Below are 12,450 nucleotides of genomic sequence, written 5' to 3' on the forward strand. Positions count from 1 at the left end.
AACCTAACCAAAGGGAGCAGAAGGTAGCGCTTTGGAACATCTGCACTCTCACCAAGAATCCTAGCCCATCTCTGTGCCTACCACCACAGCCCTCTGCATTTCAGCACGGAACTGATGAAGCACTGAAATCTCTTCTGGAGTAGAGGTGATCTTCCTAGATTCAGATTTGATACGTCTCCACAGTATATAAGAGCTTTGACTCTACAACAAGGAAAACTAGTGTCTGGATCCACTCAGAATTCCAAAAATTCACAGGAGTTACAGCCTTTTTGTCTGAAAAACAAAGATCCAAACAGCATCTACACCTCATGTGTTGCTGCATGAGAGGCTAAAATGACTGCAGAGGTATAAAGCACCAGAACAGTGCACATAGTAAGTGCCCAATTAAAGTTGGCAGCTGCTTTCAAAATTACCATCATTTTTTAGTAACTATATTCCTCAAAACTGTTTCCTCGGAACATAGTTCCAAAGGAGAAAAAAGCTATGTAATTCACATTCACTATAAGGCTGTCCATAACTGCAAAAAAGGTTTTTTTGATCAGATGTACCATTATCCAACAATAAAATTTTAATTCTGAAAACTGCTTAGAAATACAGAAACATTTAATTTAGTATATTAATGATGAATACAAAAATCAATGCTACAACTACATAAACTCATGCAAATAGTCAAGGATGTATCTCAAGGACTACACTTCTCTTTTTTCTTTTTTTTTTTTTTTTTTTTGGCTGAGCTGAGCAGCTTGTGAGATCTTAGTTCCCTGACAAGGGATCAAACCCACATCCTTGGCAGTGAAAGTATAGAGTCCTAACCACTGGACAGCCAGGATTACATTCCAAGGATAACATTCCCAAGGATTACATTCCAAGGCAGAAAAATGAAAACAGCTATAGGATAGTAAATGACAAATGATTATTTTTCTTTTTAAAAGTTTCCCTTATATTGCTTTTTAAATTTCTGTAATTTAAAAAAAATGTGTGTTCTTAAGTTAATTCATAATATACTAAATAGGTATCTATGCCATCTGACTTAATAGGAGTCTGTAAGAAAATCAAATCATTCTGAGCCTGCTCTGCAATAATAAAAACAGTACATCCCCTCCACAGAAATATATAAGTTTGTGCTCTTCCCTCAAGCTCCTTACAGCAAGCCACTGTAAACACATGCCAGTTAAAAATTATGCTCCTAGACTAAAATGCTTCAAGGTAGTTTAATGGTTTAAAGCTTCAAGGTGGAGAATGTTTTACTGCTAGGTGGCGCCAGTGGTAAAGAATCCACCTGCCAATGCAGGGAACACAAGAGATGCCGGTTCGACCCCTGGGTTGGGAAGATCCCCTGGAGGAGGGCATGGCAACCAATTCCAGTATTCTTGCCTGGAGAATCCCATGCACAGAGGAGGCTGGCAGGCTACAGTCCATGGGGTCACAAAGAATCAGACAAGACTGAAGCGACTTAGCATGCACACACACCAGGCTCAAGGGTGCTGTGCTGTACTCAAGGGTAAAGAGAATAAAAGAAAGAAAAGAATTCAAATCTCCTTTGGTTTTAATTTACATAACTCCCAGACATGCTAATGGTGTATGAGAAACATCATTCAAAGTTTTCGATGAAGGAAACCAACAGAACTCTAACTCTAGGTTGGTCATTCAGTTCTTTCCTAATCTCTCACCACCACTAACTCAAGCCAGGTGGTGGGATCACAGGTACAAGGAGCAGACAGCCTGCAAATCTGTTGTCTCTTCTGCTTAACCCATGAATCTTGCCAGAAAATATTTTTGCAAATTTATCAAAAGCCTTAAAAATGTCTATTCCCTTTGTGCTAAAATTTTCACTAGAAAGAATTTTTCCTACAAGAACAATTAAGGATGAAAAAAAAAGTTTTTCAGGCAAAAAGGGTTTGGGGCAGCAGTGTTAACACTCATTACCTGCTAATTCTTGAGTATCACACCACATAGGACACTGGTGCATGCCTGATATACAGTATTTTTCTTATAACCTAGAAACTACATTTATTCCATTTTAGTGATGAGAAGACTGAGGCTCAGAGAAGTTATTAACTTGCCCCAGGCCACACAACCAATGGGCTTCCCTGGAGTCTCAGTGGTGAAGGATCTGCCTGCCAATGCAGGAGACACGGGTTCAATCCCTGGGTCAGGAAGATCCCCTGGGAGGAGGGCATGGCAACCCACCCACTCCAGTATTCTTGTCTGAGAAATTCCATGGACAGAGGAGCCTGGTGGGCTACAGCCCGTGGAGTAGCAAAAGAGTCAGTGGCGATTGAACACCCCACCGCAGCCATTAAATGATAGAGCCAGAACCTAAATCTGGGACAATCTGAACAGAAACATTAGGTTCCTCTCAATGAATGACCACCTAAAAAAGGTTATAAAATGTCATAAAGAGGAAGTGTTAGTTGCTCTGTTGTGTCCAATTCTTTGGACTGTAGCCCACCAGGCTCCTCTATCCATGGGATTCTCCAGGCAAGAATACTGGAGTGGGTTGCCATTCCCTTCTCCAGGGGATCATCCCGACCCAGGAATCAAACTCAGGTCTCCTGCACTTCAGGCAGATTCTTTACTATGAGCAAAAAAAGAAAAAATGTCATAATGTTTAAGCAAATCATATGTCAAAGTTAATATTATAGAGCTATTTAAAATCCTGTTCTTCAAGAATCTTTAATGAGATGGAAAATACCCATGATACCAAAGCATTTGTCACTCAGTTGTGTCCGACTCTTTGAGACCCCATCGACTACAACCTGTCAGGCCCCTCTGTCCATGGGATTCTCTAGGCAAGAAGAGTGGAATGGGTTTCCATTTCCTTCAAAGAAGGGAGGTATGATCCCAGTTTAGAATTTTAGGGACACAAGTCACACGGGACTAAGAACCGTATCTATCTTGGTTTTGTCTGCCCCACCCCTCACCCAAAGCCCAATACTGTCACTGACATGTAGCAGGAACTCAGTATCTGTTGCTAAAATAAATTACATCTGAGCATAGTTTTTAGAGACCAGGAAAAAAATACCCAAAATGTTATCAGTGGTTACTGCTGGATTCTAGACTTAGGGATGCCTTTTGGTTTTTCTTTTTACATCTGTTTGTATTTTCAAATATTCTATAAATTTGTATTACTTTCAAAATCTGGAAAAAAAAACATAATGGCTAATTTTCAAGTCTTATATTTAAGCATCTTCCTATAAAAGAGATGTAGTTAAGCTCCAGATCAACTCAATATGCAGACTAATATATGATTTATCTTAGTCACAGTTACAGAAAAACTACTTCAGAGCTAGAAAGTGATCATTATCTTTTTATATGCTAGTATCATAAATGGGAACAGGATTTAATATGTGTTACAAATATAAATGGTTTCATCAGCTACAGTTATTAGTAGCGTATTAGGTAGTAAATGGATTTATAAAAGTACAACATCCACAAAATGTGTCTATTAATGGTTTGCGTGCTTTGTATATTAAATGCTGGTGCCACAAGGATTAGAAATCAAATGTGGTGGCTTTTGCAGCAGAAGGAGGGTTTCTTGCCAAGGTCAGCCCCACACACTGCAAATCTACTATGGAGCAGTACTGAAACAGGGCCTCATCTCAGGTGGTTTATTAAGCATTTTACCTAAAGGAATATTTATGGTCACTATTATCCCATGCATTTTTTTTAAATATTTATTTATTTGGCTGCACCTGGTCTTAGTTGCAGCATGCGGGATCTTTAGTTGTCACATGTGGGATCTAGCTCTCCAACCAGCGATCGATTGAACCTAGACCCCCTGCATTGAGAGCTTGGAGTCTTAGGCCACCAGGGAAGCACCCTCCCCACACCCCGCCATGCATTTTTAAAGGACTAGATTTTTAAGTAAACAGTATAAACTAAGGATGAGCCAACTGGTATTTTTATTAGCTCATCATTCTGGGAAATTTCAAACAGCAAAACATGGCACAAATCTGATGATAATTCTATTATCAAACTGCCTCCAAAATGACTTCATTTTCTAAACAAATTCTGGCTTCATTGGCCAGATGCTATTGCAGTGACCACTCTAAAAACACCCTAAAGGGAAGAAGCATGAACTACACTGAACCAGTCTATTTTAAAAGCAACTTGAGATGTGTGGTGGGCCGGAAGGAAGAGGGAGAAGAGAAAGAGTCTCTTAGAATAATAAAAGGTAAAATGGGGAGGGATGGACTGGGAGTTTGGGACTAGTACCCGCACACTATCCACATACAGAAAGGATAACAACACAGCCCTACTAAACAGCAGAGGGGACTATATTCAATATCCTGGGATAAACCTTAATGGAGAAGAATATAAAAAAGAATGTCTGTGTGTGTAGAACTGAGTCACTTTGCTGTACAGCAGAAATCAACACTACACTGTAAATTAACTATACTTCAATTTTAAAATACATTAAAGATAATAAGGTATTATTAATAATAAGATATATTAAAAATAATAAGATGTTTCTTAAAAGGTAAAATGGATGTGTTATGCTGTATAATTTTCAATGGAAAAAAAAAGCACTTGACAGGCAGAAAAGAGTGAAGGAGAAAAAGACAGTTACAGTACTCTCTTAGTAGTTAGTACTAAGTCTTAGTACTGTCTTAGTACTTAGTTATCAGCCCTAAGTCCTTTTTTCAATAGGTATAAAAACACAAGAACCGCTTCCCATGATCAAAGGTGTTTTCTCTTTGGAAATTAGGTTTATTCCTGAACTAAGCCAAGAAGAAATTCCACCAACATAAACACTACCAAACAATCTGGACTTCCAGGAGTTATCAATGCAGGTCAAAGTCTCTGACGCGGGTAAGCTTTTACATCAGGACAACCTGGTGTTTCTGTCACAGTGACCTCAGCTTTCCCCTTGTGGGGAAACTACGGGTTGGATCACGGGATCCATCCTGATTCCCTTCTTCCTTGCCTCCTTCTACGAGAAGCTGGAAATGAAGTCTCCTTGTTTCCCAGAATCCTTGTAGCAAAGAGTGGCCAAAGAAATACAGATGGAAGTTCCAGGAGAGAGACTTGTCACATAATCGTGAATAAAAAACCATTTTGGTTCTCTGCCCGTTTCCCTGCAGAGACCACAGGCTCATCTCAAGGTAGAGTCCTAGCCAGACTGCACCAATGAGGCCACAGCCACCGGCCGGGACGGCCAAGGTCGGGGGGAGGCTTGTTTGGCTCCCTGAAGCCCCTGAGTAGTTCTTAGGGCCTCGACCTCCCAGCCCCAGATTTTTTTTGTTTCATCGGGAAAATAACCCCCTGGCTTGTTTAAGCCACTCTGAGTTGGGTTTTCTGTTAGTCACAGCCAGATACATTCCTGCCTGTTTAAATCATCAATAGGACAAATTCTTTGTATGTTTTAACTTATCAATGATCAACTTAACCGAAGTCCCAGAAGTCTTCACAGAGGCAAGACTGACGGAGAGCACTGACCCCCTGCCTCTGTCACAGAGTCCTCCCAGGACCCTGCAAAGGACGAAATTAGGACCCCAACCCAGGTCAGCCCGAGCGCAGCTCCCGAGCGCTTTACTGCTGGGCTCTACAACCTCCGATGTATTTTCCTTTAGCTTCTAAACAGTCTGAACCTTCAGTTCTGCTCTCTAACTCTACCACACTTGTCCTAATAAACTACTCTGATTGGAAGAAGACTTTCACTGTGGGCAGGGGCAATTCATATGCAGTTGTTTTTGTTTTTTAAAAAGAGAGAAAAACTTCCTTGGTGGTCCAGTGGTTAAGACTTTGCTTTCCAATGCAGGGGGCCCATGTTCCATCCCCGGCCAGGGAGCTTGGATCCCACCTGCCTCCAGGCCAAAACACCAAAACATTAAAAAAAAAAAAAAAAAAAAAAAAAAAAACAGAAACAACACTGTAACAAATTCAATAAAAACTTTTTAAAATGGTCCACATCAAAAAAAAAATCTTAAAAAAAAAACAAAAAAACCTGGCAAGCATTTGCTTTCTAGTGTTTTGAAATCCCTCTCCGTCTAGTGTTTTGAAATCCTTCTCCATCACGTGGCACAGGGCTGTTGTGACCAAACACTGTGTGCCTGGCCCTGGGCTCAGCATTTCACCCGCATCACCTCCTTCTGTGCTCACAACATCCCTGGAAGACAGGACTACCATGGTCCCCACTGTATAGACAAGCAAATAGAACATGTTACCCCAGGCCCCCAGCATTTTCTTCAAAGGCGCCAATGAATGACAAGTTCAGAGCAACATCAAACCATAAGGGAGAGTAACTGATTCTGAGGTTTGTCTTTAGTAAAAACAATAGAAAAGACTGGCTTCAGACCATTTAAGGAATGAAAAATTCTCAAGGCAAGAATCATCACAGCTAAAGACAGTGCAAAGACCTCTCATCCAGCACAAAAGGTGAAACTCCGCATTCGTGTCCAATACAGCTTTACTCATTGTGCACTCAACCACCTTCACCAGGGGCTAATTCGCCGGGTACACTGTGAGCTACCAGGAAGGCCAATAATAATATTTAGGTAGCTGTGAATGTTCACTTATCATTTTAATAAATGAACCATTTATTTAATTCATTTAATTCATTTTCCAGTATGCTAGATTTTCATTTTCAATAGAAAAATGTGTACTTTATGAACTATAGTTTATAATGAATATGGTTATTAGTGATTTATCCAGCACTTCCTATGTGGCCAGCGCTGTGGTGTTCTACATACATCTTTTATTCTCTGAATAGTCACAACCACCACAGGATGTAGGTATGCTCCTACATCAGAATCCTACATCACCCTCTTTCAGAAATGGGCTGCAGGTAACAAATTTTCTCAAGCTCCCTACTTAACGGTAAGACCGAGACTCGAATCCAGATCTGGCCAAGATCTGGATTTCAACCACTTTGCTTTCAACCACTAAGCTTCATAAAGTTATTGCACCTGTTCTTAATGTTTACTAGCTTTTATCAAGCCCTAGCTAGAAAACTCGATCCAGCTTAGCTCTTGTTTTCATTTTCAGCACTCCTCCATTTTCATATATTTTGGCTTCATCTCTCTCACAAAAGCATCTAAAAAATTATTATCTGTTTACCAAGGCATAAGACAATCTTCACTAAATTTTGCCAGATTAAAAAGATACGTAATTATGTAACTGCTGCTCTTACTTTTAATCAACCGTAGGATCAGCTATTTTAGTAACTAGCTCTGTTCCTCAAGCAAACAGCAGTCAATGAATCCTGTTGTGCCCATCACTGTCAACATGTAAAAACATGTTTTGCTTCGTTTTTAATTTTTTTTTTTTCGGCTGTGCTACATGGCATCTAGGATCGATCTTAGCTCCCCAACTAGGGATCAAACCCACGCCCCCTGCACTGATTGGAAGTCTTAACCACTGGACCACCAAGGGAAGTCCCCAAAACATGGCTTTTAAAGTCTTTAACAGCAATAGCCTAAAAGCCCACCAGACACCAACCTCAATTTATAAAAACAGGCCACTGCCTCATTCACCGCCAATACTTCTTTCTATGATAACATATGAGGGATTCCGAACTTTGACAATGCCTATGAGTCTAAACTTTATGTAGGAGCTTTCAATTGTATGGCATGTGTATACATTTTTCAATGTAAAAATAAAAATATAATCGTAAGATATAAAACAATCCCAAGAGAAAAAAAAAAGGAAAAGTCTAAAGTTAACAAATTCCATGTTTGTCTCTCAGAACGTTGGCCAGCACCAGGGCTCTATTTCTGACTCTTCTTACCCACTGATTTGCTACATTCTTCCAGACTTTCCTCTAGACCACTCTCCTTCCTCTTTGTAAACCATAACTCAAATTTAATTGACTTAATCAATACTACTATCCCACACGAAGTATGAAGTCTAAATTCTGAATATCAGTATTAAGTAAATCAAGAACAATTTTTCTTCATTATTATAATATTGCCCATGTATCTATGCCAAGGTCGACCATCCTCATCAAAACCTTAAACTTGAAAATGAATTTCCATTTACAAAACTGCTGACTAATAAAATCAGTAATCTTCATTTAGATTCAAGCAACAATCTCAGATACTCTGCATGGCTGTTCCAAAGTAATTATCAGCCAAAAAACAAAAGCAAAAACTTAAAAACTAGTGATTTTTTTTCCTACATTTTTTTTAGTCCTAGTGGATTTTATGTGTTATCAATTCTTTGAGGAGTCAATGATCATCCAAGAATGGCATTCATTTATTTAACCACTACCCTATTGCCCATATTTTAAGCTCACTGAATTTTTGGTCCATTGCGTAGAAGAATTTCTCTACTAATAAAAATACAACCCATTAAACATTAACTTACCCCCAGGACAGTCTCTCTGGAAACAAATTCCAAGCATTATAATCACCAATTTGCACTATGTAGACTTAAAGGCAGAGAATCTTATTTATCCTGATTTAAACTAGGAACCTATACATATTTTAAGGCAACTATGTGAAGAAAAATGGCAAATCCAAATTCACAATAATCAGAAACCCAACCAGGAAAAGAAAGACTTTTCCTAATTGGCACTTTTCAAACAAAAAGTTTCCCACCCCAGGACATCTAACAATATTAAAATATTTGTTGACTTCCCAAACTCCTACCTCATTCTTTATTTTATTTCAGCAATTATAAAAATGCAAACTTTTTTCCCTAGATATTCAAATACAGACTGTCAGAAATTGTGCTAGGCAGTAGAAACAGATTTAATTCATGCTATAGTATTTATTAATAATAATAATGAAATAATAAAAAGCAACTGATATATATATATATATATTAGGGCTTCCCTGGTAGCTCAGACAGTAAAGCGTCTGCCTGCAATGCAGGAGACCTGGGTTCGATCCCTGGGTTGGGAAGATCCCCTAGAGAAGGAAATGGCAACCAACTCCAGTACTCTTGCCTAGAAAATTCCATGGATGGAGGAGCCTGGTAGGCTACAGTCCATGGGATTGCAAAGAGTCAGACACAACTAAGCAACTTCACTGGCACTGATATATATTAAGCTGTTACCGTTTACAAAATGGTATGGCAAGTTTTTGTTCATTAGGCATTATCTCTTTTAATTCTCACAAAACTCTAAAAGAAAAGTATAATACTAGCATCAGTCCCATTTTACAGATGGGCAAACTGAGACAGAGAGGTGTCCACAAACTGTCCCAAGATTCAACAGGAATTTGAACCTAACTCTGAGTGATTCCAGTTGCCCACACTTGCTTTAACCACCTAGTATCAAGCAATGAGACACATGACTATGTTTGGTTCAGAAAACTAGTCTTACTCCTTATTCCACAGTGGCTCTCTAGAGCCTGTTATACAGGATGAAGTAAATCAGAAAAAGAAAAACAAGCATCATACATTAATACACGGAATCTAGAAAAATGGTACTGATGAGCCTATACGCAGGGCAGGAACAGAGATGCAGACAGTGACAACAGACGTGGACACAGTGGAGGAAGGAGCGGGCGAGACAAACACAGAGAGCAGCACTGAAACATATACCTTACCAGGGGTAAAGACAGGTAGCTAGGGGAAGTTGCTGTGTAACACAGGGAGCTCAGCCCGGCGCTCTGTGACAACCTAGAGGGGTGGGATAGGGTGCAGGGTGGGAAGAAGGTTCAAACAAAGAGGGGACATATGTCTATTTATGGCTGAGTCACATTGCTGTGTGGCAGAAACCAACACAACATTGTAAAGCAATTATCCTCCAATTAAAAATTTTCAAAAAAAGAAAAAGATAAAGCCTCGTGGCTCTAACAAAATTTGACTCTGGGAAGCATGCACGACAAAACGCCTTGGTACACAGTGCACTGAGTTCTATCGTCAAATGTGTTCAAATTTACTTTCCTAGAAGGTGTAATTCACTTACCAGTGACTGTGAAAAGTTAAAGCACTATGTTAAATTATTAAAGACTTCTTTGGAGTTGAAGTGTGAATATTTTATTAATGCGTAGGTTGCTGAAGAAATGCAAACTCTTAAGACGCTTAAGAAACTTTATCCCAACAAAGCAATTTTAAACTGTCTCCTGTCAGAATATCATATCTACAAAGGGAAGAGCCTTCAAATTTTTAAACATGCCTCACCCATATTTCATTTTATTCTAAATGGAAATTAATTCAAAAAAGAAATCCACTTCTAAAGCTCAGGTTATGCAAGAGAGCTTCCTAGATGCTTACATCACTTGCCTATGTGTATGAGCACAGGCAAGGCAGGTAAAGAAAACACAGCATCATTACAAGAGCCATCTGTCTTCACAACCCTCCAGATGAACAAAACAAGAAACTTGCTGAAAGGAGAGGTATGTGTGTTAACAGGTCAACATAAACAATCTTACACCGATATGTTTTCTGAATAAATTTAATATTTTGTTTTAAAATAGGAACTAGGCAAAAAGAACCATGGAACAAATGAAATAACTAAAACAAGTTACTGAAATGCAACTGGGGTTTTAATTTCCAAATCTACTTTGCAATATTCCTTTATGAAGAGTTTATCTCAGAAGGAACTCTCCTAGGATGTTACATAATTTAAAAGAGGGAAAAAAAAGAGGGGGAAAGACAAAGACAGGACAAGCACAGGAGACGTTTATCAATAAAAATAAGCAACAAGAGAGACAAGTTCGCAGCTCATCCAAAAAACGCCTGCCAAATACTCCTGCTATTTGTTTCCACCAAGTTATTGTTTTGGAAAACATCTTGTTCTGTCTTAAAATAACCTGCTTAATTGTTCTAAAAAACCACTGCATTTCCATAGAGGGCTAAAGAGCTCCCACGTTTCGATGCACTAACTGATAAAGTCGAAATAAGTTATGCACCAAGCCAAAAGCGAGCTAGAAAGCTCCTACCCTCCCTGACGTAAGGACACCAGCTACTGAATGAATCCACCACTGCACCCTCAGTGAAAGTAACGCCTGGTCCCTCTGTGGTATTTGAAGAACAATCATTCAAACTACCTTATTTCTCTAGATGATGGAAATGAGCCACACTGGCGGTACAAGTACGCTAGTAATTAACATTTTTAGAGAAGATCAAAATGACCTTGGACATTTCAGCATTCACTCTAAGAATCCCAATTCTCCCATTAAGAATCAGAATTTGATCCCCGTCCTACATGGTTAAAGCTGTTACGACTGGGAAAGTCCCAGAAAACGAGGGAGTTTAAAAAAAAAAAAAAAAATCCCAAACTGTGAAAGGCAAAGTCTGACATCCATAATACGGATTTTTATGAACCAAGTGTAACTCAAGATGTGTTTTATAAGCGTGTCAGGCGATGAACACACACTGTCCTCCAACCCAGCAGACTCCCTGACACCATCCCCACGCTTTGGCCGCTCACCCCCATCCTGGCCCCTCTCACTCCCGGGTGGAGGGTGGGGGGCGGGAACTCCTGTCTTAAGCCTTGACATCTGCGGAGCGTTTCCCAATAGCGAGACAAGGCCCCTCAGCTGGAGGAAGTGGATACTGACAAGAGAAGGGAGAGAAACAACAGACAGAACTAGAATTCAAGAGTGCCAACGAATAAGGAGAGAGTCACGCACACTCTGTGCCGTCCGACTGGGTCCGGATGGCACAGCCCAGGTGTCCAGACTAAAGTTGGCATCTCCAAAGTCCAAGAATGCAACTTGGGCGCGCGGGGACAAACACGGCCTTCGGCTTTTCTGAAGCCGGTTAAGTTAGCACAGGGTTCCCGGTGCCTGGAGACCTGGGAGGCGTGGAAGGGTGGGGACTCCCGCGAGGTCTCCTCTCCCTGGGTGTCCTTCGGCTCCGCGAGGGAAGGGACGAGGAACTAAGTCGACTTTGGCCCGGGCGCTGGGACGCGGGACGAGGATGTTCGGGAAGCTGTCGGGGGCTCGGCCGGGGAGTCCGAGAACGCAGGGGGGATGCCTACCTTGTAACATGGCCTCAAGTTTCTTCCTGTCCACGCGGAAGCGCTCCTCGCTCCACTCGGGGCTGTGCAGGGGCGCCCCGGCGACCAGGTCGTCCTCCGAGCCGGGCATGGGAGAGTCCGTGCTGCGCTCGCTGTTGGAGCCAGGGTCCGACTGCGCCGCCAGGTAGCCGGGCTCGCCCTGGGCGGCCATGGTGGGCGCGCGGCGCTCGGGCTCCGGCTGCCGCCGCTGTTCTGCCTGAGCCGCCGCCGCCGCCTCCGCTCGCCCGCCGGGCTCCGCTGGCTCCCCGCGCCGCGGCGCTAGCTCGTGCCCCCGCGGCCGCCGACGCCGCCGCCAACGCCGCCGCCACGGAACCCCGTGCGCATCCCAGCCCCCGGCGCCGCCTACGCCGCCCGCCGCCCCGGGTCCGGGCCCTGGTCCCCGGCTAGTGGCTGCACCGCCCCCTGCCAGCAACGCCCGCGCTGAATGAGCGCGCCGCGCCGCCCGCGCCTCCATCCGCAGGGCCCCGGCGCCCCCTCCCCGCCCGCCGCCCCTGCAGCCGCGCGCTCATTGGCCGGGCCGGCCCACGGGGAGC

General features: G+C 42.1%; 1 protein-coding gene across 3 annotated transcripts in view; it reads right to left on the reverse strand.

Annotated features, from left to right (window-relative positions):
- Positions 1 to 12,164, reverse strand: part of BICC1 (BicC family RNA binding protein 1) — a 349,743-nt gene extending 337,579 nt beyond the window's left edge. For all 3 annotated transcript variants that reach the window (XM_018042242.1, XM_018042241.1, XM_018042243.1), the window contains exon 1: positions 11,879 to 12,164. In XM_018042242.1, coding sequence (XP_017897731.1) covers positions 11,879 to 12,068 — 190 coding nt within the window. In that variant the 5' untranslated portion in view covers positions 12,069 to 12,164. The remainder of the gene's footprint in view (positions 1 to 11,878) is intronic.

This window comes from Capra hircus, chromosome 28, assembly GCF_001704415.2.
Source record: "Capra hircus breed San Clemente chromosome 28, ASM170441v1, whole genome shotgun sequence".
In the NCBI taxonomy this organism is placed as follows: Eukaryota; Metazoa; Chordata; class Mammalia; order Artiodactyla; family Bovidae; genus Capra; species Capra hircus.